This window comes from Oncorhynchus keta, chromosome 17, assembly GCF_023373465.1.
Source record: "Oncorhynchus keta strain PuntledgeMale-10-30-2019 chromosome 17, Oket_V2, whole genome shotgun sequence".
Classification (NCBI taxonomy): domain Eukaryota; kingdom Metazoa; phylum Chordata; class Actinopteri; order Salmoniformes; family Salmonidae; genus Oncorhynchus; species Oncorhynchus keta.
The window spans coordinates 53,338,172-53,362,171 of NC_068437.1; the positions used below are offsets into that span (position 1 = coordinate 53,338,172).

At 44.0% G+C, this 24,000-nt stretch overlaps 1 protein-coding gene across 2 annotated transcripts in view; it reads right to left on the reverse strand.

The window, feature by feature from the left end:
- LOC118382422 (cGMP-inhibited 3',5'-cyclic phosphodiesterase 3A-like) overlaps window positions 1–24,000 on the reverse strand; it is a 251,175-nt gene that overhangs the window by 45,875 nt on the left and 181,300 nt on the right. For both annotated transcript variants that reach the window (XM_052466553.1, XM_052466554.1), the window contains exons 3-5: window positions 16,233–16,385; window positions 6,938–7,054; window positions 716–870 (exon numbers count right to left, since the gene is read on the reverse strand). In XM_052466553.1, the coding sequence (XP_052322513.1) occupies window positions 716–870; window positions 6,938–7,054; window positions 16,233–16,385 (425 nt within the window). The remainder of the gene's footprint in view (window positions 1–715; window positions 871–6,937; window positions 7,055–16,232; window positions 16,386–24,000) is intronic.

Consider the following 24,000-nt stretch of genomic DNA (forward strand, 5'->3'; position numbering starts at 1 on the left):
GGCACATGGTCTGACTGTCTGCTGGGGCACATGGTCTGACTGTCTGCTGGGGCACATGGTCTGACTGTCTGCTGGGGCACATGGTCTGACTGTCTGCTGGGGCACATGGTCTGACTGTCTGCTGGGGCACATGGTCTGACTGTCTGCTGGGGCACATGGTCTGACTGTCTGCTGGGGCACATGGTCTGACTGTCTGCTGGGGCACATGGTCTGACTGTCTGCTGGGGCACATGGTCTGACTGTCTGCTGGGGCACATGGCCTGACTGTCTGCTGGGGCACATGGTCTGACTGTCTGCTGGGGCACATGGTCTGACTGTCTGCTGGGGCACATGGTCTGACTGTCTGCTGGGGCACATGGTCTGACTGTCTGCTGGGGCACATGGTCTGACTGTCTGCTGGGGCACATGGTCTGACTGTCTGCTGGGGCGTACTGCTTCGTTATGCCACAGTATGACTCTGGGTTTAGCATGTCATAGTAAAGGGAACCCATTTCAACTCCAATATCCTACTGATGACAGGCATGTTGTGATTATCACTATGGTGAACACGGTACGATTATAATTTCATTCCAGACTTCTTTTTAAAACCCATTCTAGGAACCCCATAGCACCGTTCTAGAATTCCATTGTGTTCTAAAGGGTTAACCCACACTGTACTTGTACTGTTGGACAGTTTGACAGGGGTTAGGAGTTGGGGCTCAGTACTGTAGCCTACCTGCAGACGAGCGGTTCGTGGAAGGGTTTGATGCTGATGCTGGCCCTGCGTACTGGTCCGGGTTCGATGGTGGGCAGGCCCGTTGCTGAGGTGGTGGTGGTCCATGTAGAAGAGGTCCTCCTCAACAGCCCCGGGTGCAGGCTACGCCGCAGACGCTATTAAAAACGCACAACATTATACAGTGATCTGTTAGATAAGCAGCTATGCGATATTCATGTGCTACGCCGCAGATGCTACAGCGGAACAAATAAAGCAACAACTGATTTGAAAAATGCCCATACTACATTATTTATTGGTATAAGTGTGGATATTGGGACAAAGCCAGTGTCTTTTTATACATACATGCAGTAAGATGTATAGAGATCAAAGAGCTTGAAGAATCAGAGAGTCTGCAGACTCAGGAGAGGGCTGTATGAGTTCCTCATCATTCTAGTGGACTATTTCGGTGGGCTGTTGTTGACACTATTTCATTGGATTATCCTCTCCTCTCCTCTCCTCTCCTCTCCTCTCCTCTCCTCTCCTCTCCTCTCCTCTCCTCTCCTCTGTCTCCCACCCCAGTCTTCTTTCCCTGGGATTCCCAGTAGTGATGCTGCCATCTGTTTGCTGGCAGAGAGTTGGCACTACGTGTGGCAGAGCTCCCTCATGCAACCTCTTGACATGCACCATGACCCAGTACTCTGTCTGTCTGTCTGTCTGTCTGTCTGTCTGTCTGTCTGTCTGTCTGTCTGTCCAGCCAACTCAATTGTAAAACTCCTGCTGTGATATCTGAGTAAATACAGCTTATGGTGTTTGGTGATGTTTCATGGTGTTTGGTGATGTTTCATGGTGTTTCGTGATGTTTCATGGTGTTTCGTGATGTTTTGTGGTGTTTGGTGATGTGTCATTGTGTTTGGTGATGTTTCATGGTGTTTGGTGATGTTTCATGGTGTTTGGTGATGTTTCATGGTGTTTGGTGATGTGTCATTGTGTTCGGTGATGTTTCATTGTGTTTGGTGATGTGTCATTGTGTTCGGTGATGTTTCATGGTGTTTGGTGATGTTTCATGGTGTTTGGTGATGTTTCATGGTGTTTGGTGATGTGTCATGGTGTTTGGTGATATTTCATTGTGTTCGGTGATGTGTCATTGTGTTTGGTGATGTTTCATGGTGTTTGGTGATGTTTCATTGTGTTTGGTGATGTTTCATGGTGTTTGGTGATGTGTCATTGTGTTTGGTGATGTTTCATGGTGTTTGGTGATGTGTCATTGTGTTCGGTGATGTTTCATTGTGTTCGGTGATGTTTCATGGTGTTTGGTGATGTTTCATGGTGTTTGGTGATGTTTCATTGTGTTCGGTGATGTTTCATGGTGTTTGATGTTTCATGGTGTTTCGTGATGTTTCATGGTGTTTCGTGATGTTTCATGTTGTTTGGTGATGTTTCATGGTGTTTGGTGATGTTTCATTGTGTTCGGTGATGTTTCATGGTGTTTGGTGATGTTTCATGGTGTTTCGTGATGTTTCATGGTGTTTGGTGATGTTTCAATGTGTTCGGTGATGTGTCATTGTGTTTGGTGATGTTTCATGATGTTTGGTGATATTTCATGGTGTTTGGTGATGTTTCGTGGTGTTTTGTGGGGTTTGGTGATGTTTCGTGGTGTTTGGGGGTGTTTCATGGTGTTTGGTTATATTTCATGGTGTTTGGTGATGTTTCGTGGTGTTTGGTGATGTTTTGTGGTGTTTGGGGATGTTTCGTGGTGTTTGGGGATGTTTCATGATGTTTGGTTACATTTAATGGTGTTTGATGATGTTTCGTGATGAGTACAAAGAGTGTGGTTTGTTTAGATGTTACAGGTTACGTGTTCATGATTCGAGTGGAGAAAAATGTTTAGTTAAAGATTCAAACAGTTTGTTAACGATTATGTGTTTGTTATTCATGTTATTCATGTTATTCGTAGTTGGTATGTGCTCCTCCTCCTCGGCCTGAACTCACGCCAGACAGTTCTCAGTGGCTCAGCATATTAAAAATGAGAACATGCAGCACTTTGAAAACAGTAAGTGTGTGTGTGTGTGTGTGTGTGTGTGTGTGTACATGAATATGTGCACACGCCCATATGTGTGTTTTTAGAAGAATGTAAGTTTGGGGATTTCAGCTGGAAAGCCATCAGTATGCACCACAGTGGATGTCAAAACTTCTCTTAGAGAAAAAAGCAAGCACAGCACAGCAGTACAGGACTTTCCACCACACACACACACACACACACACACACACACACACACACACACACACACACACACACACACACACACACACACACACACACACGCAACACCCCCTCCGCCACTAACCGCATTCCCCCTCCTCCAGTTCTCTGCCAGAGCCACTTAGAGTTCTGCCAGCCCTCTCTCCCTGGCCCTCCCTGGTGCTCCCTGACCCTCCCTGGCCCTCCCTGACCCTCCCTTGCTCTCCCTGGCCCTCCCTGACCCTCCCTGGCCCTCCCTGGCTCTCCTTGGCCCTCCCTTGCTCTCCCTGGCCCTCCCTGACCTTCCCCTGCTCTCCCTGGCCCTCCCTTGCTCTCCCTGGCCCTCCCTGGCCCTCCCTGGCTCTCCCCGACCCTCCCTGGCCCTCCCCGGCTCTCCCTGGCCCTCCCTGACCCTCCCTTGCTCTCCCTGGCTCTCCCCGACCCTCCCTGGCCCTCCCTGGCCCTCCCTGACCCTCCCTGGCCCTCCCTGGCTCTCCCTGTCGCTCCCTGAACCTCCCTGGTGCTCCCTGGCCCTCCCTGACTCTCCTGTGTGTGTGTGTGTGTGTGTGTGTGTGTGTGTGTGTGTGTGTGTGTGTGTGTGTGTGTGTGTGTGTGTGTGTATGTATGTAAAGTAGCCATGATTGAACGTTGCACAGTTTGTCTTAGCTTTACTTTTAACAAGGTTTTATTTCATAAGTGCTTCATACAGACGAGCTAAAACTATCATTCTGTCAGCTCTGAGACTGGTTTGATCACTCATGGAACAGGGAACAGTCGACCGACCACACACACACACACACACACACACACACACACACACACACACACACACACACACACACACACACACACACACACACACACACACACACACCGTGGGGGTTGTGGGGCGTTAGGAGAGAGGGAATAGAGGGAGACCAAAGGGAAGTAGAGGGGAAAGAGTTTAGATATTTAATCCTTCAGATAAATGATCAACGTATCAACAGGGAGTCCTCCTGTCTGTAAATACATACACTGTCATCCCTCTCATCCCTCATATCCCTCATCCCTCTCATCCCTCTCATCCCTCATATCCCTCATATCCCTCATCCCTCTCATCCCTCTCATCCCTCTCATCCCTCTCTTGTCTGCTTCTACACATCATCATCACACTTCTACACATCATTTCTCTCATTTCTCTCTCTTTCTATCTCTGCCACTGTCTCTGTCTCTCTCAATTCCATTCAAGGGGCTTTATTGGCATGGGAAACATATGTTAGCATTGCCAAATCCAGTGAAATAGATAATAAACGAAAACAAAATGTTTTTTTTTTAACCAGTAAACATTACACTCACAAAAGTTACAAAAGAATAAAGACATTACAAATGTCATATTATGTATATATAGTGTTGTAACAATGTGCAATTAGTTTAGTACAAAGGGGGAAATAAATAAACACAAATATGGGTTGTATTTACAATTGTGTTTGTTTTTCACTGGTTGACCTTTTTTTGTGACAACAGGTCACATATATTGCTGCAAGAAGGCACACTTTTGTATTTCACCCAGTAGATATGGGAGTTTATCAAGATTGGATTTGTTTTTGAATTCTTTGTGGGTCTGTGTAATCTGAAGGAAATATGTGTCTCTAATATGGTCATACATTTGGCAGGAGGTTAGGAAGTGGAGTTCAGTTTCCATCTCATTTTGTGGGCAGTGTGCACATAGCCTGTCTTCTCTTGAGATCCAGGTCTGCCTTCGGCGGCCTTCTCAATAGCAAGGCTATGCTCACTGAGTCTGTACATAGTCAAAGCTTTCCTTAAGTTTGGGGCAGTCACGGCGGCCAGGTATTCTGCCACTGTGTACTCTCTGTTCAGGGCCAAATCGTATTCTAGTTTGCTCTGTGTTTTTGTTAATCTTTTCCAGTGTGTCAAATCTCATGATTTGGTCGGGTCTAATTGTGTTGCTGTCCTGGGGCTCTGTGGGTTCTGTTTGTGAACAGAGCCCCAGGACCAGCTTGCTTGGGGGACTCTACTCCAGGTTAATTTCTCTATAGGTGATGGATTTGTTATGGAAGGTTTGGGAATTGCTTCCTTTTAGATGGTTGTAGAATTTAAAGTGTATTTTCTGGATTGTGATAGTTAGCGTGTATCGGCCTAATTCTGCTCTGGATTATGTGGTGTTTAAGCAGACCCTCATGACAAATTGAGTCAAAAGCTTTTTTGAAATCAACAAATCTCTCTCGCTCACTCGCTCTCTCGCTCCATCTCTATCTCTGCCTGCTTCTGAAAATCAGTCATGTTGACACAGCTGTTTAAATGAAAGAGAGAACGAGAAGGAGAACCCCCCCCCCCCTCTAAGCACCAGACATATTTTTTTTCCACACGAAACTCTATGAAAATACAGTCTTTTCTTTGACGGTAAAAAGTTAAAAGCAGGGGAGTACTCTTGCTCATTAGCCAGACAATAAAACATGAACATATGCGTGTAGCATTGTTACGTAGGCCATAAGTCATGTTAGGGAGGGTTATAACAATGACGGCGCTACAAGTGGTAACCAAAGTCAAAGTTGCATTTCTTATTTTCCACCATAATTTGCAAATAAATTCATAAAAAATCCTACAATGTGATTTTCTGGATTTTTTTTTCTCATTTTGTCTGTCATAGTTGAAATGTACCTATGATGAAAATTACAGGCCTGATCTTTTAAAGTGGGAGAAATTGCACAATTGGTGGCTGATATTCGTTTTTACAAATGTAAAAATTTCACTTTGACATTACAGAGTATTTTGTATGGATTGTTGACCAAAAATGTAAATTTTTATAAAGTTTAATTCCACTTTGTAAAAAAACAAATTGTGGAAAAAGTCAAGGGGTGTGAATACTTTCCGAAGGCTCTGTATAGCAGTCAGGACCCTTCTCTCCTTAGGTAGAGTATATTGGTCCCCCCCTTCTCAGACCCCTCCTCTCCCCCTCTCCCTTTCCCCCCATGCATCTGTTCTCACCTTTAGTAAGGTATTGGTCCTCTCACCTGTCTTCTCAGACCCCTCCTCTCTCCCTCTCCCTTTCCCACCATGTATCTGTTCTCACCTTTAGTAAGGTATTGGTCCTCTCACCTGTCTTCTCAGACCCCTCCTCTCCCCCTCTCCCTTTCCCACCATGCATCTGTTCTCACCTTTAGTAAGGTATTGGTCCTCTCACCTGTCTTCTCAGACCCCTCCTCTCCCCCTCTCCCTTTCCCCCATGCATCTGTTCTCACCTTTAGTAAGGTATTGGTCCTCTCACCTGTCTTCTCAGACCCCTCCTCTCCCCCTCTCCCTTTCCCACCATGCATCTGTTCTCACCTTTAGTAAGGTATTGGTCCTCTCACCTGTCTTCTCAGACCCCTCCTCTCCCCCTCTCCCTTTCCCACCATGCATCTGTTCTCACCTTTAGTAAGGTATTGGTCCTCTCACCTGTCTTCTCAGACCCCTCCTCTCCCCCTCTCCCTTTCCCACCATGCATCTGTTCTCACCTTTAGTAAGGTATTGGTCCTCTCACCTGTCTTCTCAGACCCCTCCTCTCCCCCTCTCCCTTTCCCACCATGCATCTGTTCTCACCTTTAGTAAGGTATTGGTCCTCTCACCTGTCTTCTCAGACCCCTCCTCTCCCCCTCTCCCTTTCCCACCATGCATCTGTTCTCACCTTTAGTAAGGTATTGGTCATCTCACCTGTCTTCTCAGACCCCTCCTCTCCCCCTCTCCCTTTCCCACCATGCATCTGTTCTCACCTTAGGTAAGGTATTGGTCCTCTCACCTGTCTTCTCAGACCCCTCCTCTCCCCCTCTCCCTTTCCCACCATGCATCTGTTCTCACCTTAGGTAAGGTATTGGTCCTCTCACCTGTCTTCTCAGACCCCTCCTCTCCCCCTCTCCCTTTCCCACCATGCATCTGTTCTCACCTTTAGTAAGGTATTGGTCCTCTCACCTGTCTTCTCAGGCCAATCCTCTCCCCCTCTCCCTTTCCCCCCATGCATCTGTTCTCACCTTAGGCAAGGTATTGGTCCTCTCCCCTATCTTCTCAGATCCCTCCTCTGAGTCGGAGCAGATGTAGGCGTCTCCCAGGTTGACGCCCAGGGGAGCGAGGCGCGGACGGTGCAGGGGCTGGAAGAATTGTATATTTAATTTTATTTTACATATTTAACATACACAAAGCGGTGCCTCAGCCAAGTAAACCTACGGTACATACTGTGCACACAAATACATATATTATACAGATTTCCATTGTGGTCCATGTTGTGTTTTAGAGGCAACAGAATGGACAGCTTGGGAAAGACTGGCAGTAGATTAGGCACTAGGGCAGGACTCTTCCTCATGCTTTTCCTGCATCTTCCCATTAAAGCTGGTCCCAGATCTGTATGTGTTCTTGCCTAATCCGTTGCTGTTATTGTCAAGCCAAACGTTAGGAACGGCATTGAGTGATAAAGAGTTGGCATGACAACACAAACAGACTGTCCAGTCAGTTCTAGAATGGTAACTAACAATAGGTTAAACATAGAACTCCAGTCAGTTCTAGAATGGTAACTAACAATAGGTGTCAGGACCCGGTTACGAACCCGGGTCTCCGGAGTGAGAAACAGTCACTTAACCAACTGAGCCACGAATAGTGGGCAGAACCCAGAAGATGAGGCAGACACAGCAGTACTTGAGACGGTGTATTTAATGAAGAAAAACGTGAAGTTCTTCAGGAAAACATGTTACTCCACAACCTCAAAAGGAATTCCATAAGAACAAAGGTAATCCTCCAAGACAAAAAGGTAAATCCACAAGGTGGAAAGTATAGCACAAAAAGCCTCAAAAGATACTCAAAAAACAAACAAACAAGAACAAAAAACAGAATTCCACAAGAGAGTCCACCGGGATCAACAAGAGTACACAGAGTACTAGGGCTGGGTGCTAACATACAAACACAGAGCACAGAACTGAGGAAAACAAAGGGTTTAAATACAATCAGGGGAAACGAGGCACAGGTGCAAATAATAATGGGGATCAAGGGAAAACAAAAAGGTCAAAAGGCACAATGGGGGCATCTAGTGACCAAAAACCGGAACAACCCTGGCCAAATCCTGACAGAATCCCCCCCCTAGGAACGGCTCCTGACGTTCCTACCAGCTCTCTCAGGGTGGAGGGCCCTGAACTGACGAATGAGGTCAGGGTCCAGTATGTCTTTGGCAGGAACCCAGGAGCGCTCCTCGGGACCGTAGCCTTCCCAGTCCACCAGATACTGCCAGGACCGCTGCACCCGGCGGGAATCCAGTATCCGATGGACGGTATAAGCCGGCTGGCCTCCAATGACACGAGGCGGAGTGGGAGGTCTGTCTGCCGGGACAAGGGGAGAAAAAAACAACAGGTTTTAATAAGGAAATGTGAAACGTGGGATTAATCTTAAGGGATCTGGGTAAGTGTAGGCGATAAGAAACTGGGTTAACTCTCCTGGCAACCTTAAAGGGACCGATGTATTTTTGGGACAGCTTGCGAGACTCTACCTGTAGTGGTAAGTCTCTTGTGGAGAGCCAGACTCTCTGGCCGGGGCGCAGGGTAGGCCCGGGACGGCGACGTCTGTTGGCTTGTTGTTGGTACCTCTGTGAGGAACGCATAAGATTAAGACGGGTCTTCCTCCACATAAGCCGACAGCGTCTGACGAACTTCAAGGCTGAAGGCACTCTGACTTCTGCCTCCTGGTCCGGGAACAATGGAGGGGCATAGCCAAACTGACACTCGTGCGGGGACATACCAGTGGAGGAGGAGCGCAAGGTGTTGTGCGCGTATTCGGCCCAAACAATGAAGGACGACCATGTGGACGGGTTGCTACGAGTCATACATCGGAGGGTGGTTTCCAGCTCTTGATTCATCCTCTCTGTTTGGCCAGATGGTACCCTGAAGATAGACTGGCAGAAGCTCCCATGAGTTGGCAGAAGGCCTTCCAAAACCTAGAGGCGAACTGGGGACCTCTGTCAGAAACCATATCTTGAGGAATGCCGAAGACTCGGAACACATGATTAATTACCAACTCAGCCGTTTCCTTGGCAGAAGGTAACTTAGTCAGAGGGACGAACCTGGCCGCCTTAGAAAACCTGTCGATTATGACTAGGATAGTAGTATTGCCATGGGATGGAGGAAGGCCAGTAATAAAGTCCAACGAGATATGGGACCAGGGTCTGTGGGGAACAGGTAAGGGGTGAAGGAGTCCTTGCGGGCGGAGGTGAGAAGATTTGCCCTGGCAGCACACGGGGCAGGCATTGACGAAAGTGGCAACGTCTTCTCTTATGGTAGGCCACCAGAACTTACGCTGGATGAACTCCAAGGTGTGACCTACGCCCGGGTGACAGGTGAGGCGAGAGGAGTGCCCCCACAGAAGGACCTGAGTCCTCACTGCCTTGGGGACAAACAACCGATTGGCAGGACCTCCTTTCGGGTCCGGTTCAATAGCTTGAGCTCGTCTCACGGTATCCTCACGGCTGTCTAGGAGGCGTTTGAGTACTTGTCTGACATGCTTTGTGTGTTCTTGAAGAGAGCTCAAAAAGATGAGGATGTCATCCAAGTAAACGAACACAAATATGTTAAGCATATCCCTAAGCACATTGTTTATGAGCGCTTGGAACACCGCTGGGGCGTTGGTCAGGCCGAAGGGCATCACCAAGTATTCATAGTGACCAGTAGGCGTGTTGAAAGCGGTCTTCCACTCGTCACCAGGTCTGATCCGCACAAGATGGTATGCGTTCCGCAGGTCAAGCTTAGTGAAAACAACTGCTTTCTGGAGCAGCTCGAAGGCTGTGGCCATAAGGGGTAGCGGGTAACGGTTACGAACGGTTATGGCATCGAGTCCCCGGTAGTCGATGCAAGGACGTAATCCACCGTCTTTCTTGGCCACAAAGAAAAACCCTGCTCCCGCCGGGGAGGTGGATGGACGCATGAGGCCTGCTTCCAGAGCGTCCTTGATATAGGTATCCATAGCAGCTCGTTGGGGTGGAGATAGGGAAAAGATCCGACCCCTGGGGGGGCAAGTGCCCGGAAACAGTTCGATGGGGCAATCATAAGGTCTATGGGGTGGTAGCATGGTGGCCCTCTGTTTGCTAAATACCAGTTTGAGGTCATGGTAACACTCGGGAACTCGGGTCAGGTCGATGGATTCTAAAGACTCGGGAGTAGAACTTAAACATAGAACTCCAGTCAGTTCTAGAATGGGTAACTAACAATAGGTTAAACATAGAACTCCAGTCAGTTCTAGAATGGCTAACTAACAATAGGTTTAACATAGAGCTCCAGTCAGTTCTAGAATGGTAACTAACAATAGGTTTAACATAGAACTCCAGTCAGTTCTAGAATGGTAACTAACAATAGGTTTAACATAGAGCTCCAGTCAGTTCTAGAATGGGTAACTAACAATAGGTTTAACATAGAGCTCCAGTCAGTTCTAGAATGGTAACTAACAATACATTTAAAATAGAACTCCAGTCAGTTCTAGAATGGTAACTAACAATAGGTTAAACATAGAGCTCCAGTCAGTTCTAGAATGGTAACTAACAATAGGTTAAACATAGAACTCCAGTCAGTTCTAGAATGGTAACTAACAATAGGTTTAACATAGAACTCCAGTCAGTTCTAGAATGGTAACTAACAATAGGTTTAACATAGAGCTCCAGTCAGTTCTAGAATGGTAACTAACAATAGGTTTAACATAGAACTCCAGTCAGTTCTAGAATGGTAACTAACAATAGGTTAAACATAGAACTCCAGTCAGTTCTAGAATGGTAACTAACAATAGGTTAAACATAGAGCTCCAGTCAGTTCTAGACTGGTAACTAACAATAGGTTTAACATAGAACTCCAGTCAGTTCTAGAATGGTAACTAACAATAGGTTTAACATAGAACTCCAGTCAGTTCTAGAATGGTAACTAACAATAGGTTAAACATAGAGCTCCAGTCAGTTCTAGAATGGTAACTAACAATACGTTTAACATAGAGCTCCAGTCAGTTCTAGAATGGGTAACTAACAATACGTTTAACATAGAACTCCAGTCAGTTCTATTATTATATTATAGTTCTAGAATGGGTAACTAACAATAGGTTAAACATAGAACTCCAGTCAGTTCTAGAATGGTAACTAACAATAGGTTAAACATAGAACTCCAGTCAGTTCTAGAATGGTAACTAACAATAGGTTAAACATAGAACTCCAGTCAGTTCTAGAATGGTAACTAACAATAGGTTAAACATAGAACTCCAGTCAGTTCTAGAATGGGTAACTAACAATACGTTTAATATAGAACTCCAGTCAGTTCTATTATTATATTATAGTTCTAGAATGGGTAACTAACAATACGTTTAACATAGAACTCCAGTCAGTTCTATAATGGGTAACTAACAATAGGTTAAACATAGAACTCCAGTCAGTTCTAGAATGGGTAACTAACAATAGGTTTAACATAGAGCTCCAGTCAGTTCTAGAATGGGTAACTAACAATAGGTTAAACATAGAGCTCCAGTCAGTTCTAGAATGGTAACTAACAATAGGTTAAACATAGAGCTCCAGTCAGTTCTAGAATGGTAACTAACAATAGGTTAAACATAGAACTCCAGTCAGTTCTAGAATGGTAACTAACAATAGGTTAAACATAGAACTCCAGTCAGTTCTAGAATGGTAACTAACAATAGGTTTAACATAGAACTCCAGTCAGTTCTAGAATGGGTAACTAACAATAGGTTTAACATAGAGCTCCAGTCAGTTCTAGAATGGTAACTAACAATAGGTTAAACATAGAGCTCCAGTCAGTTCTAGAATGGTAACTAACAATAGGTTTGACATAGAACTCCAGTCAGTTCTAGAATGGTAACTAACAATAGGTTAAACATAGAACTCCAGTCAGTTCTAGAATGGTAACTAACAATAGGTTAAACATAGAATTCCAGTCAGTTCTAGAATGGTAACTAACAATAGGTTTAACATAGAGCTCCAGTCAGTTCTAGAATGGTAACTAACAATAGGTTTAACATAGAGCTCCAGTCAGTTCTAGAATGGTAACTAACAATAGGTTTAACATAGAACTCGAGTCAGTTCTAGAATGGTAACTAACAATAGGTTTAACATAGATCTCCTGTCAGTTCCAGAATGGGTAACGAACGATAGGCTGGTTCTAAATATCTCAAAAACAAAAAAACAGATTTTTGGGACAAGTCACTCACTCAAAACTAAACCTAATCTGTCCATGATAAGGTGTTGCTCTGCTTTCTTGACATTTCAGTCGACCAGTCCCTAGTTTTGTCACACCTGGACCACTGGCCAGTTGTGTGGTAAGGTGCGGCAAAGAGGAACATAGGGCGATTACAGTTGGTCTAGAACAGAGCAAAACGTATCGCACTTAGATGAACATAGAGGGAAAATGTCAGTAACACGCATGTTAGTCTCTCCCGGCTTAAAGTTGAGGAGTGATTGACTCACTATTGCATCACTATTGGTCTTTGTGCGAGGTGTTGATGTGTTGAAGGTACCGAATCAAGCAGTTGACACACAGTTCAGACACTCATCAGTATAACACAAGACATTCAACCAGAGGTCTCTTCACAGTCCCCAGGTCCAGAACAGAGGCTGGGAAAATGACTTCATGAAACTCTCTGCAACCCCAGGTAACCCCAGGTAACCCAGGTAACCCAGGTAACCCAGGTAACCCCAGGTAACCCCAGGTAACCCAGGTAACCCCAGGTAACCCAGGTAACCCCAGGTAACCCCAGGTAACCCCAGGTAAACCCAGGTAACCCCAGGTAACCCCAGGTAACCCCAGGTAACCCCAGGTAACCCAGGTAACCCCAGGTAACCCAGGTAACCCCAGGTAACCCAGGTAACCCCAGGTTACCCAGGTAAACCCAGGTAACCCAGGTAACCCCAGGTAACCCAGGTAACCCCAGGTAACCCAGTTAACCCAGGTAACCCCAGGTAACCCAGGTAAACCCAGGTAACCCCAGGTAACCCCAGGTAACCCAGGTAACCCAGGTAACCCCAGGTAACCCAGGTAAACCCAGGTAACCCCAGGTAACCCAGGTAACCCAGGTAACCCCAGGTAACCCAGGTAACCCAGGTAACCCCAGGTAAACCCAGGTAACCCAGGTAACCCAGGTAACCCCAGGTAACCCCAGGTAAACCCAGGTAACCCAGGTAACCCAGGTAACCCCAGGTAAACCCAGGTAACCCCAGGTAACCCCAGGTAAACCCAGGTAACCCAGGTAACCCCAGGTAACCCCAGGTAACTCAAGCTAGCAAAAAACCAGAAAGAAACACCTTTACGACCCAACGGGGACTGTGAAGAGACACACAGATATATATTTGTACTGTAATTTACACTGTACTACGTATTACATTATGTAGCTGGGTGGCCTTGCCCGAATCCTTGGCTTGTGCAAGCCAGGACAGCTCATAGGACAGGAGCCCTTTACCGTTTCTGAAGCATGAGGCAGAGGTAGGAGTTGATGCAGTATTATATAGTATTATGTCCTATTATGTCGTGTTATGTTGTATTATGTAGTCTTATGAAGTATTATGTAGTATTATGTCCTATTATGTCGTGTTATGTTGTATTATGTAGCATTATGTAGTATTATGCAGTATTATGTAGTGTTATGAAGTATAATGTAGTATAAAGTAGTATTTTTAAGTGATATGTAGTATTTTCTATTGTTATGTATTATTATGTTGTAAAACGTAGTATTATGTAGTGCTATGTAGTATTATTTCATATTACGTCGTGTTATGTAGTGTCATGCAGTACAATGTAGTACTATGTAGTGTTATGTAGCATACTGTAGAAGTACGTAGTATTATGTAGTAAGTAGTATGTAGTGTTATGTAGTATTATGTAGTATTATGTCGTGTTATGTACTGTTATCTAGTATTACGTATTATTACATAGGGTTATGTAGTACCATGTAGTGTTATGTAGTACTATGTATTACTAGGTAGTATTATGTAGTGTTATCTAGTATCATGTAGTGTTATGTAGTGCTATGTAGTGTTATGTAGTGTTATGTAGTGGTATGTATATTATGATATTATATTATGTATTTGACTTATTTTACTGTTATATTTCCTGTTTGGACCCCAGGAAGAGTAGTTGCTGCCTTGGCAGTGGCTAATTGGGGATCCCAATAAATACTACTACAATGATACACAATACATACAGTATATTGCAAGTTACACATACAGTACCAGTCAAACGTTTGGACACACCTACTCATTCGAGGATTTTTCTTTATCTTTGCTATTTTCCACATTGTATAATAATAGTGAAGACATCAAAACTATGAAATAACACGTGGCATCATGTAGAAACCAAAAAAGTGTTAAACAATTCAAAATATATTTGAGGTTTTAGATTCTTGAAAGTAGCCACCCTTTGCCTTGGTGACAGCTTTGCACACTTTTGCCGTTCTCTCAACCAGTTTCAACACTTGTTGGCTGCTTTTCCTTCACTCTGCAGTCCAACTCATCCCAAACTATCTCAACTGGGATGAGGTTGGGTGATTGTGGATCTTGTTAATCTAGCCATCGTGTCCGATTTCAAGAGTGCTTTACAGCGAAAGCAGAACATATGATTATGATAGATCAACTCCAAGTCAAAAAAACACAGCCATTTTTCCAGCCAAAGATAGGAGTCACAAAAAGCAGAAATATAGATACAATTAATCACTAACCTTTGATGATCTTCATCAGATGACACTCATAGGACATCATGTTACACAATACATGTATGTTTTGTTCGATAATGTGCATATTTATATAAAAAAATCTCAGTTTACATTGGCGCGTTACATGCAGTAATGTTTTGATTCCAAAACATCTGGTGATTTTGCAGAAATACTCATAATAAACATTGATAAAAGATAAAAGTATTACACATGGAACTTTAGATAAACCTCTCCTTAATGCAACCGCTGTGTCAGATTTCAATTTTTTTAACGGAAAAAGCATAATCTGAGAACGGCGCTCAGAGACCAATCCAGCCAGAGAAATATCCGCCATTTTGGAGTCAACAGAAGTTAGAAATAACACTATATATATGAACTTACCTTTGATGATCTTCATCAGAAGGCACTCCGAGGAATCCCAGTTCAACAATAAATGACTGATTTGTTCCATAAAGTCCATCATTTATGTCCAAATAGTCACTTGTTGTTAGCGTGTTCAGCCCAGTAATCCATCTTCATGAGGCGCGAGCACTTCGTCCAGACAAAAACTCGAAAAGTTCCATTACAGGTCGTAGAAACAAGTCAAACAATGTATGGAATCAATCTTTAGGATGTTTTTAACATAAAACATCAATAATGTTCCAACCGGAGTATTCCTATGTCTGAAGAAAAGCGCTGGAACGAGAGCTCACTCTGTCGGTAGCACGCGTCACGAGCCTGAGACACTCTGCCAGACCACTGACTCAAACAGGTCTCATGAGCCCCTCCTTTATAGCAGAAGCCTGAAACAAGTTTCTAAAGACGGTTGACATCTAGTGGAAGCCGTAGGAAGTGCAACTTGACTTCATAGAAACTGTGTATTCGGTAGGCCAAGCTTTGAAAAACTACAGGTTTCGGCCTGCCATATGAGTTCTGTTATACTCACAGACATCATTCAAACAGTTTTAGAAACTTCAAAGTGTTTCCGATCCAATACTAATAATAATATGCATATATTAGCATCTGGAACAGAGTAGGAGGCAGTTCACTCTGGGCACGCTATTCATCCAAAAGTGAAAATGCTACCCCCAATCCCAAAAGAAGTAATTAAAATGCATTCGAGGTGACTACCTCATGAAGCTGGTTGAGAGAACGCCAAGAGTGTGCAAAGCTGTCAAGACAAAGGGTGGCTACTTTTAAGAATCTCAAATATAAATTACATTTTGATTTGTTTAACACTTTTTTGGTTATGACATGATTCCATATGTGTTATTTCATAGTTTTGATGTCTTCACTATTCTTTTGTGGTCCTTCTGTGGCTCAGTTGGTAGAGCATGGCGCTTGTAACGCCAGGGTAGTGGGTTCGATTCCCGGGACCACCCATACGTAGAATGTATGCACACATGACTGTAAGTCGCTTTGGATAAAAGCGTCAGCTAAATGGCATATATTATTTATTATATATTATTTTACAATGTAAAAAAAAAAAACATTGAATGAGAAGGTGTGTCCAAACTTTTGACTGGTACTGCATATCATACATCATATATATATATATATATTGCAACCTGCCCTTACACATTCTGTCAGTGGCGTAGAAGCAGTTGCAAAGAGTTCAGCTCTTACCTGGAAGTTGAGCTGAGTGGTGAGCAGGCTGCTGACGGCACGGAGGGAGGTGAAGGTGTTGGGGGGCAGCGAGGGGTCCGCCAGCAGGTCTGAGATCAGACCGTGGGCCTCGCCCATCACAGCTATATCCACCACCACACTGGTGCCCAACGACTGCAGATGGGGAAGAGACGGAGAGGGGGGAGAGGGGGAGAGGGGGGAGCGAGAGAGAGGGGGAAGAGAGAGAGAGGGGGAAGAGAGAGAGGGGGAAGAGAGGGAGAGGGGGAAGAGAGGGAGAAGGGGGAGAGAGAAGGAAGAGAGGGAGAGGGGGAAGAGAGGGAGAAGGGGGAGAGAGAGGGAGAAGGGGGAGAGAGAGGGGGAAGAGAGGGAGATAGAGAAAATAGGGAGATGGGGAAGATAAAGAAGAGGGGGAAGATGAAGGAGAGGGTGAAGAGAGGGATAGGGGATGAGGGGAGAGAGAGAGGGTGAAGATAAAGGAGAGGGGGAAGAGAGGGAGAGGGGATGAGAGGGAGAGGGAGAGGGGGAGAGAGAGAGGGTGAAGAGAGGGAGAGGGCGGAGAGAGAGAGGGGGTGAAGATAAAGGAGAGGGGGGAGAGAGGGAGAGGGGATGAGAGGGAGAGGGAGAGGGAGAGGGGGGGAGAGAGAGAGAGGGTGAAGATAAAGGAGAGGGGGAAGAGAGGGAGAGGGGATGAGAGGGAGAGGGGGTTGAGAGAGAGGGGAGAGAGAGGGTGAAGAGAGGAAGAGGGGATGAGAGGGGAGAGAGAGAGAGAGAGAGAGAGAGAGAGAGAGAGAGAGGGGGAAGATAAAGGAGAGGGGGAAGAGAGGGAGAGGGGATGAGAGGGAGAGGGGGGAGAGAGAGAGGGTGAAGAGAGGGAGAGGGGAGAGAGAGAGGGTGAAGATAAAGGAGAGGGGGAAGAGAGGGAGAGGGAGAGGGGGAGAGAGAGAGAGGGTGAAGAGAGGGAGAGGGGATGAGAGAGAGGGGGAGAGGGAAATAACCTTTGATAAATATATACTGCCAGGTAATGAACACACTGTAAATCTGGTAGAGCTGTTATACATGAAGGAGTACAGTAAGACTATACTATGTACAGTCAAGCAACCAGCTCTGTTTTCACACTGCCTGTCTCTGTCTGGGTCTAAACACTTTGACACTGTCCACCGGACTGGGAAGAAGACGACTGGAGATCATGGAGTGATGCTAACCTGGCTGATAGGAGGGATGCTAAATTGACAGATGACTTGCTGTGTCGGTCAGTCTGGGTGGCTGGCTGTGAACGGGGTGTTACGGGGTCTGTGTTTGGTGCATGACTGCCTGGGTGGCTGGCAGATTGACAGGGAACATATGTCGGTCGGTCACTCCCACATGAGGAGATTTTAGAGAAGACGTTGAGGCGTTTACAAGGCTCTATTCTGTTCAGCAGCACGCACGCACGCACACACACACACACACACATGCACCCACCCACACACACGCACACACACACACGCACACACACACACACACACACACACACACACACACACACACACACACACACACACACACACACACACACACACACACACACATACACACACACACACACACACACACACACACACACACTGTTAAACGATCACCTGCTCCCAGCAGAGTTCAACATCATTAGCAGCAATGCTAGTGCTAATAGTAGCAGTCATTTAAATATTTGGACAGATCATTTAAATATTTGGACAGATCATTTAAATATTTGGACAGATCATTTAAATATTTGGACAGATCATTTAAATATTTGGACAGATCATTTAAATATTTGGACAGATCATATAAAATATTTGGACAGATCATTTGTAACATTCGGCTTAAAAATATACGCTATAGAAATTGATGGACCCCTTTGTCTGTTTTCACACTGTCCACCGCCACATCTTTGATGTTTTGACGTCACGCTGTGTGTGTCAGCTGTTTGTTCACACACATTTAGCTAATTGCTAATAATCTATCCACAACCGCCCGAATATATGTGGATAAATTCAAATTTGAGGCTCATGCCCAACCTTAACCCGCAAATAGAAAACGTGATGTACAGTCTAAGATGGACGGAGTGATTTTTTTGATCGGCTTATGTTTCTGCTTCCAATTTCTGACATTTTGATAGGCTTATATTTTTGCTTCTAATTTCTGACATTTTGATTGGCTTATATTTCTGCTTTTAATTTCTGACATTTTGATAGGCTTATATTTCTGCTTCTAATTTCTGACATTTTGATAGGCTTATATTTCTGCTTCTAATTTCTGACATTTTGGTCAGCTATTTGTAAACACTTGCTCACCAGAATAATTTCATAAATCAATAGAATGAAGGCTTCAATAAAGTTGACATGGGTAAAGTTTTCTGGTCCTTCTGTAGCTCAGTTGGTAGAGCATGGCGCTTGTAACGCCAGGGTAGTGGGTTCAATTCCCGGGACCACCCATACGTAGAATCTATGCACACATGACTGTAAGTCGCTTTGGATAAAAGCGTCCGCTAAATGGCATATATTATTATATTATATTATTTATTTGCTGCTTCTCTTGCGCAGCAAAGATGTTTAGGGACCGTGGAGAAAATGAAAGAACTAAATAACAAAAAACAGGAAAGATTTTCAATGCAATTTTGTGTATTTTATGTGGTCTTTAAGCATGAATCGAGGTTTCAACTGTACGACAGAGCGGTTTGCTGATGTCAGAGAGCCCCATGGTGGTGGTGGGGTTATGGTATGGGCAGACATTGGCTACAGACAGCGAACACAATTGCATTTTTACCGTGATGAGATCCTTAGGCCCATTGTCGTGCCATTCATCCACCGCCATCACCTCATGTTTCAGCATTATAATGCACAGCTCCATGTCACAAGGATCTGTACACAATTCCTGGAAGCTGAAAATGTCCCTGTTCTTCCATGGCCTGCAGACTCACCAGACATGTCAACTATTGAGGATGTTTTGGACGTGTACGACAGCGTGTTCTAGTTCCCGCCAAATATCCATTAACTTCGCACAGACACTGAAGAGGAGCGGGACAACATTCCACAGGCCACAATGTGTGTCGCGCTGCAATGTGTGTCGCGCTGCAAGATGTGTCGCGCTGCAATGTGTGTCGCGCTGCAATGTGTGTCGCGCTGCAAGATGTGTCGCGCTGCAAGATGTGTCGCGCTGCAATGTGTGTCGCGCTGCAAGATGTGTCGCGCTGCAAGATGTGTCGCGCTGCAAGATGTGTCGCGCTGCAAGATGTGTCGCGCTGCAAGCAAGATGTGTCACGCTGCAAGATGTGTCGCGCTGCAAGCAAGATGTGTCACGCTGCAAGATGTGTCCCGCTGCAAGATGTGTCGCGCTGCAAGATGTGTCGCGCTGCAAGATGTGTCGCGCTGCAAGATGTGTCGCTGCAAGATGTGTCGCGCTGCAAGATGTGTCGCGCTGCAAGATGTGTCGCGCTGCAAGCAAGATGTGTCACGCTGCAAGATGTGTCGCGCTGCAAGATGTGTCGCGCTGCAAGCAAGATGTGTCACGCTGCAAGATGTGTCACGCTGCAAGATGTGTCGCGCTGCAAGCAAGATGTGTCACGCTGCAAGATGTGTCCCGCTGCAAGATGTGTCGCGCTGCAAGATGTGTCGCGCTGCAAGATGTGTCACGCTGCAAGATGTGTCGCGCTGCAAGCAAGATGTGTCACGCTGCAAGATGTGTCGCGCTGCAAGCAAGATGTGTCACGCTGCAAGATGTGTCCCGCTGCAAGATGTGTCACGCTGCAAGATGTGTCACGCTGCAAGATGTGTCGCGCTGCAAGATGTGTCGCGCTGCATGATGCAAATGGTGGTCACACCAGATACTGACTGGTTTTCTGATCCACGTCCCTATTTTCCATTTAACCGATCTGAACTGTAGCCGGTAAAGTCGCTTTGATGTGCAATTTTGAAGTGTGCATCTTAAAAACAGTCGAGGCCATATCATCTCACAATCATCACACATAACCAAACTGACATCATCTTCTTTGTAACACTTCACCAAATCTTTCCCAAACAGACTACAGTTATGTTCCTCTCTTCTATAACATCAGACTACTGTTCTGGTCCTCTCTTCTATAACATTAGACTACTGTTCTGATCCTCTCTTCTATAACATTAGACTACTGTTCTGATCCTCTCTTCTATAACATTAGACTACTGTTCTGGTCCTCTCTTCTATAACATTAGACTACTGTTCTGATCCTCTCTTCTATAACATTAGACTACTGTTCTGGTCCTCTCTTCTATAACATTAGACTACTGTTCTGATCCTCTCTTCTATAACATTAGACTACTGTTCTGGTCCTCTCTTCTATAACATTAGACTACTGTTCTGATCCTCTCTTCTATAACATTAGACTACTGTTCTGATCCTCTCTTCTATAACATTAGACTACTGTTCTGATCCTCTCTTCTATAACATTAGTCTGTTCTCTCTCTTCTATAACATCAGACTACTGTTCTGTCCTCTCTTCTATAACATTAGACTACTGTTCTCTCTTCTATAACATCAGACTACTGTTCTGGTCCTCTCTTCTATAACATTAGACTACTGTTCTCTTCTTATAACATTAGACTACTGTTCTGGTAGACTACTGTTCTCTCTTCTATAACATTAGACTACTGTTCTGGTCCTCTCTTCTATAACATTAGACTCCTCTCTTCTATAACATTAGACTACTGTTCTGGTCCTCTCTTCTATAACATTAGACTACTGTTCTGGTCCTCTCTTCTATAACATTAGACTACTGTTCTGATCCTCTCTTCTATAACATTAGACTACTGTTCTGGTCCTCTCTTCTATAACATTAGACTACTGTTCTGGTCCTCTCTTCTATAACATTAGACTACTGTTCTGATCCTCTCTTCTATAACATTAGACTACTGTTCTGGTCCTCTTCTTCTACTGTTCTGATCCTCTCTTCTATAACATTAGACTACTGTTCTAGACTACTGTTCCTCTCTTCTATAACATTAGACTACTGTTCTGGTCCTCTCTTCTATAACATTAGACTACTGTTCTGGTCCTCTCTTCTATAACATTAGACTAACTGTTCTGGTCCTCTCTTCTATAACATTAGACTAGACTAGACTACTGTTCTGGTCTCTCTTCTATAACTGTCCTCTCTTCTATAACATTCTTCTATAACATTAGACTACTGTTCTGATCCTCTCTTCTATAACATTAGACTACTGTTCTGTCCTCTCTTCTATAACATTAGACTACTGTTCTGATCCTCTCTTCTATAACATTAGACTACTGTTCTCCTCTTCTATAACATTAGACTACTGTTCTGATCCTCTCTTCTATAACATTAGACTACTGTTCTGGTCCTCTCTTCTATAACATTAGACTACTGTTCTGATCCTCTCTTCTATAACATTAGACTACTGTTCTGGTCCTCTCTTCTATAACATTAGACTACTGTTCTGATCCTCTCTTCTATAACATTAGACTACTGTTCTGGTCCTCTCTTCTATAACATTAGACTACTGTTCTGGTCCTCTCTTCTATAACATTAGACTACTGTTCTGGTCCTCTCTTCTATAACATTAGACTACTGTTCTGATCCTCTCTTCTATAACATTAGACTACTGTTCTCTCTCTTCTATAACTATTAGACTACTGTTCTGGTCCTCTCTTCTATAACATTAGACTACTGTTCTGGTCCTCTCTTCTATAACATTAGACTACTGTTCTGGTCCTCCCTTCTATAACATTAGACTACTGTTCTGGTCCTCTCTTCTATAACATTAGACTACTGTTCTGGTCCTCTCTTCTATAACATTAGACTACTGTTCTGTCCATCTCTTCTATAACATTATACTTCTATAACATTAGACTACTGTTCTGGTCCTCTCTTCTATAACATTAGACTACTGTTCTGATCCTCTCTTCTATAACATTAGACTACTGTTCTGGTCCTCTCTTCTATAACATTAGACTACTGTTCTGGTCCTCTCTTCTATAACATTAGACTACTGTTCTGGTCCTCTCTTCTATAACATCAGACTACTGTTCTGGTCCTCTCTTCTATAACATTAGACTACTGTTCTGATCCTCTCTTCTATAACATTAGACTACTGTTCTGGTCCTCTCTTCTATAACATTAGACTACTGTTCTGGTCCTCTCTTCTATAACATTAGACTACTGTTCTGGTCCTCTCTTCTCTACCAGACTACTGTTCTGGTCCTCTCTTCTATAACATTAGACTACTCTCTCTTCTATAACATTAGACTACTGTTCTGTCCTCTCTTCTATAACATCAGACTACTGTTCTGGTCCTCTCTTCTATAACATTAGACTACTGTTCTGTCCTCTCTTCTATAACATCAGACTACTGTTCTGGTCCTCTCTTCTATAACATTAGACTACTGTTCTGGTCCTCTCTTCTATAACATTAGACTACTGTTCTGATCCTCTCTTCTATAACTAGACTACTGTTCTGGTCCTCTCTTCTATAACATTAGACTACTGTTCTGGTCCCTCTCTTCTATAACATTCAGACTACTGTTCTGGTCTCTCTCTTCTTAACATCAGACTACTGTTCTGGTCTCTCTTCTATAACATTAGACTACTGTTCTGGTCCTCTCTTCTATAACATTAGACTACTGTTCTGATCCTCTCTTCTATAACATTACTGTTCTGGTCCTCTCTTCTATAACATTAGACTACTGTTCTGTCCTCTCTTCTATAACATTAGACTACTGTTCTCTCTCTTCTATAACATTAGACTACTGTTCTGGTCTCTCTTCTATAACACTAACATTAGACTACTGTTCTGTTCTGGTCCTCTCTTCTATAACATTAGACTACTGTTCTGATCCTCTCTTCTATAACATTAGACTACTGTTCTGATCCTCTCTTCTATAACATTAGACTACTGTTCTGATCCTCTCTTCTATAACATTAGACTACTGTTCTGGTCCTCTCTTCTATAACATTAGACTACTGTTCTGGTCCTCTCTTCTATAACATTAGACTACTGTTCTGATCCTCTGTTCTTCTATAACATTAGACTACTGTTCTGTCCTCTCTTCTATAACATTAGTCCTCCTCTCTTCTATAACATTAGACTACTGTTCTGTTCCTCTCTTCTATAACATCAGACTACTGTTCTGATCCTCTCTTCTATAACATTAGACTACTGTTCTCTCTTCTATAACATTAGACTACTGTTCTGATCCTCTCTTCTATAACATTAGACTACTGTTCTGGTCCTCTCTTCTATAACATTAGACTACTGTTCTGGTCCTCTCTTCTATAACATTAGACTAATCCTCTCTTCTATAACATTAGACTACTGTTCTGTAACATTAGACTACTGTTCTGGTCCTCTCTTCTATAACATTAGACTACTGTTCTGGTACTGTTCTCCTCTTCTATAACATTAGACTACTGTTCTGGTCCTCTCTTCTATAACATTAGACTACTGTTCTGGTCTAACTCTCTTCTATAACATTAGACTACTGTTCTGGTCCTCTCTTCTATAACATTAGACTACTGTTCTGGTCCTCTCTTCTATAACATTAGACTACTGTTCTGATCCTCTCTTCTATAACATTAGACTACTGTTCTGATCCTCTCTTCTATAACATTAGACTACTGTTCTGGTCCTCTCTTCTATAACATTAGACTACTGTTCTGACTCTGTTCTCCTCTTCTATAACATTAGACTACTGTTCTGATCCTCTCTTCTATAACATTAGACTACTGTTCTGATCCTCTCTTCTATAACATTAGACT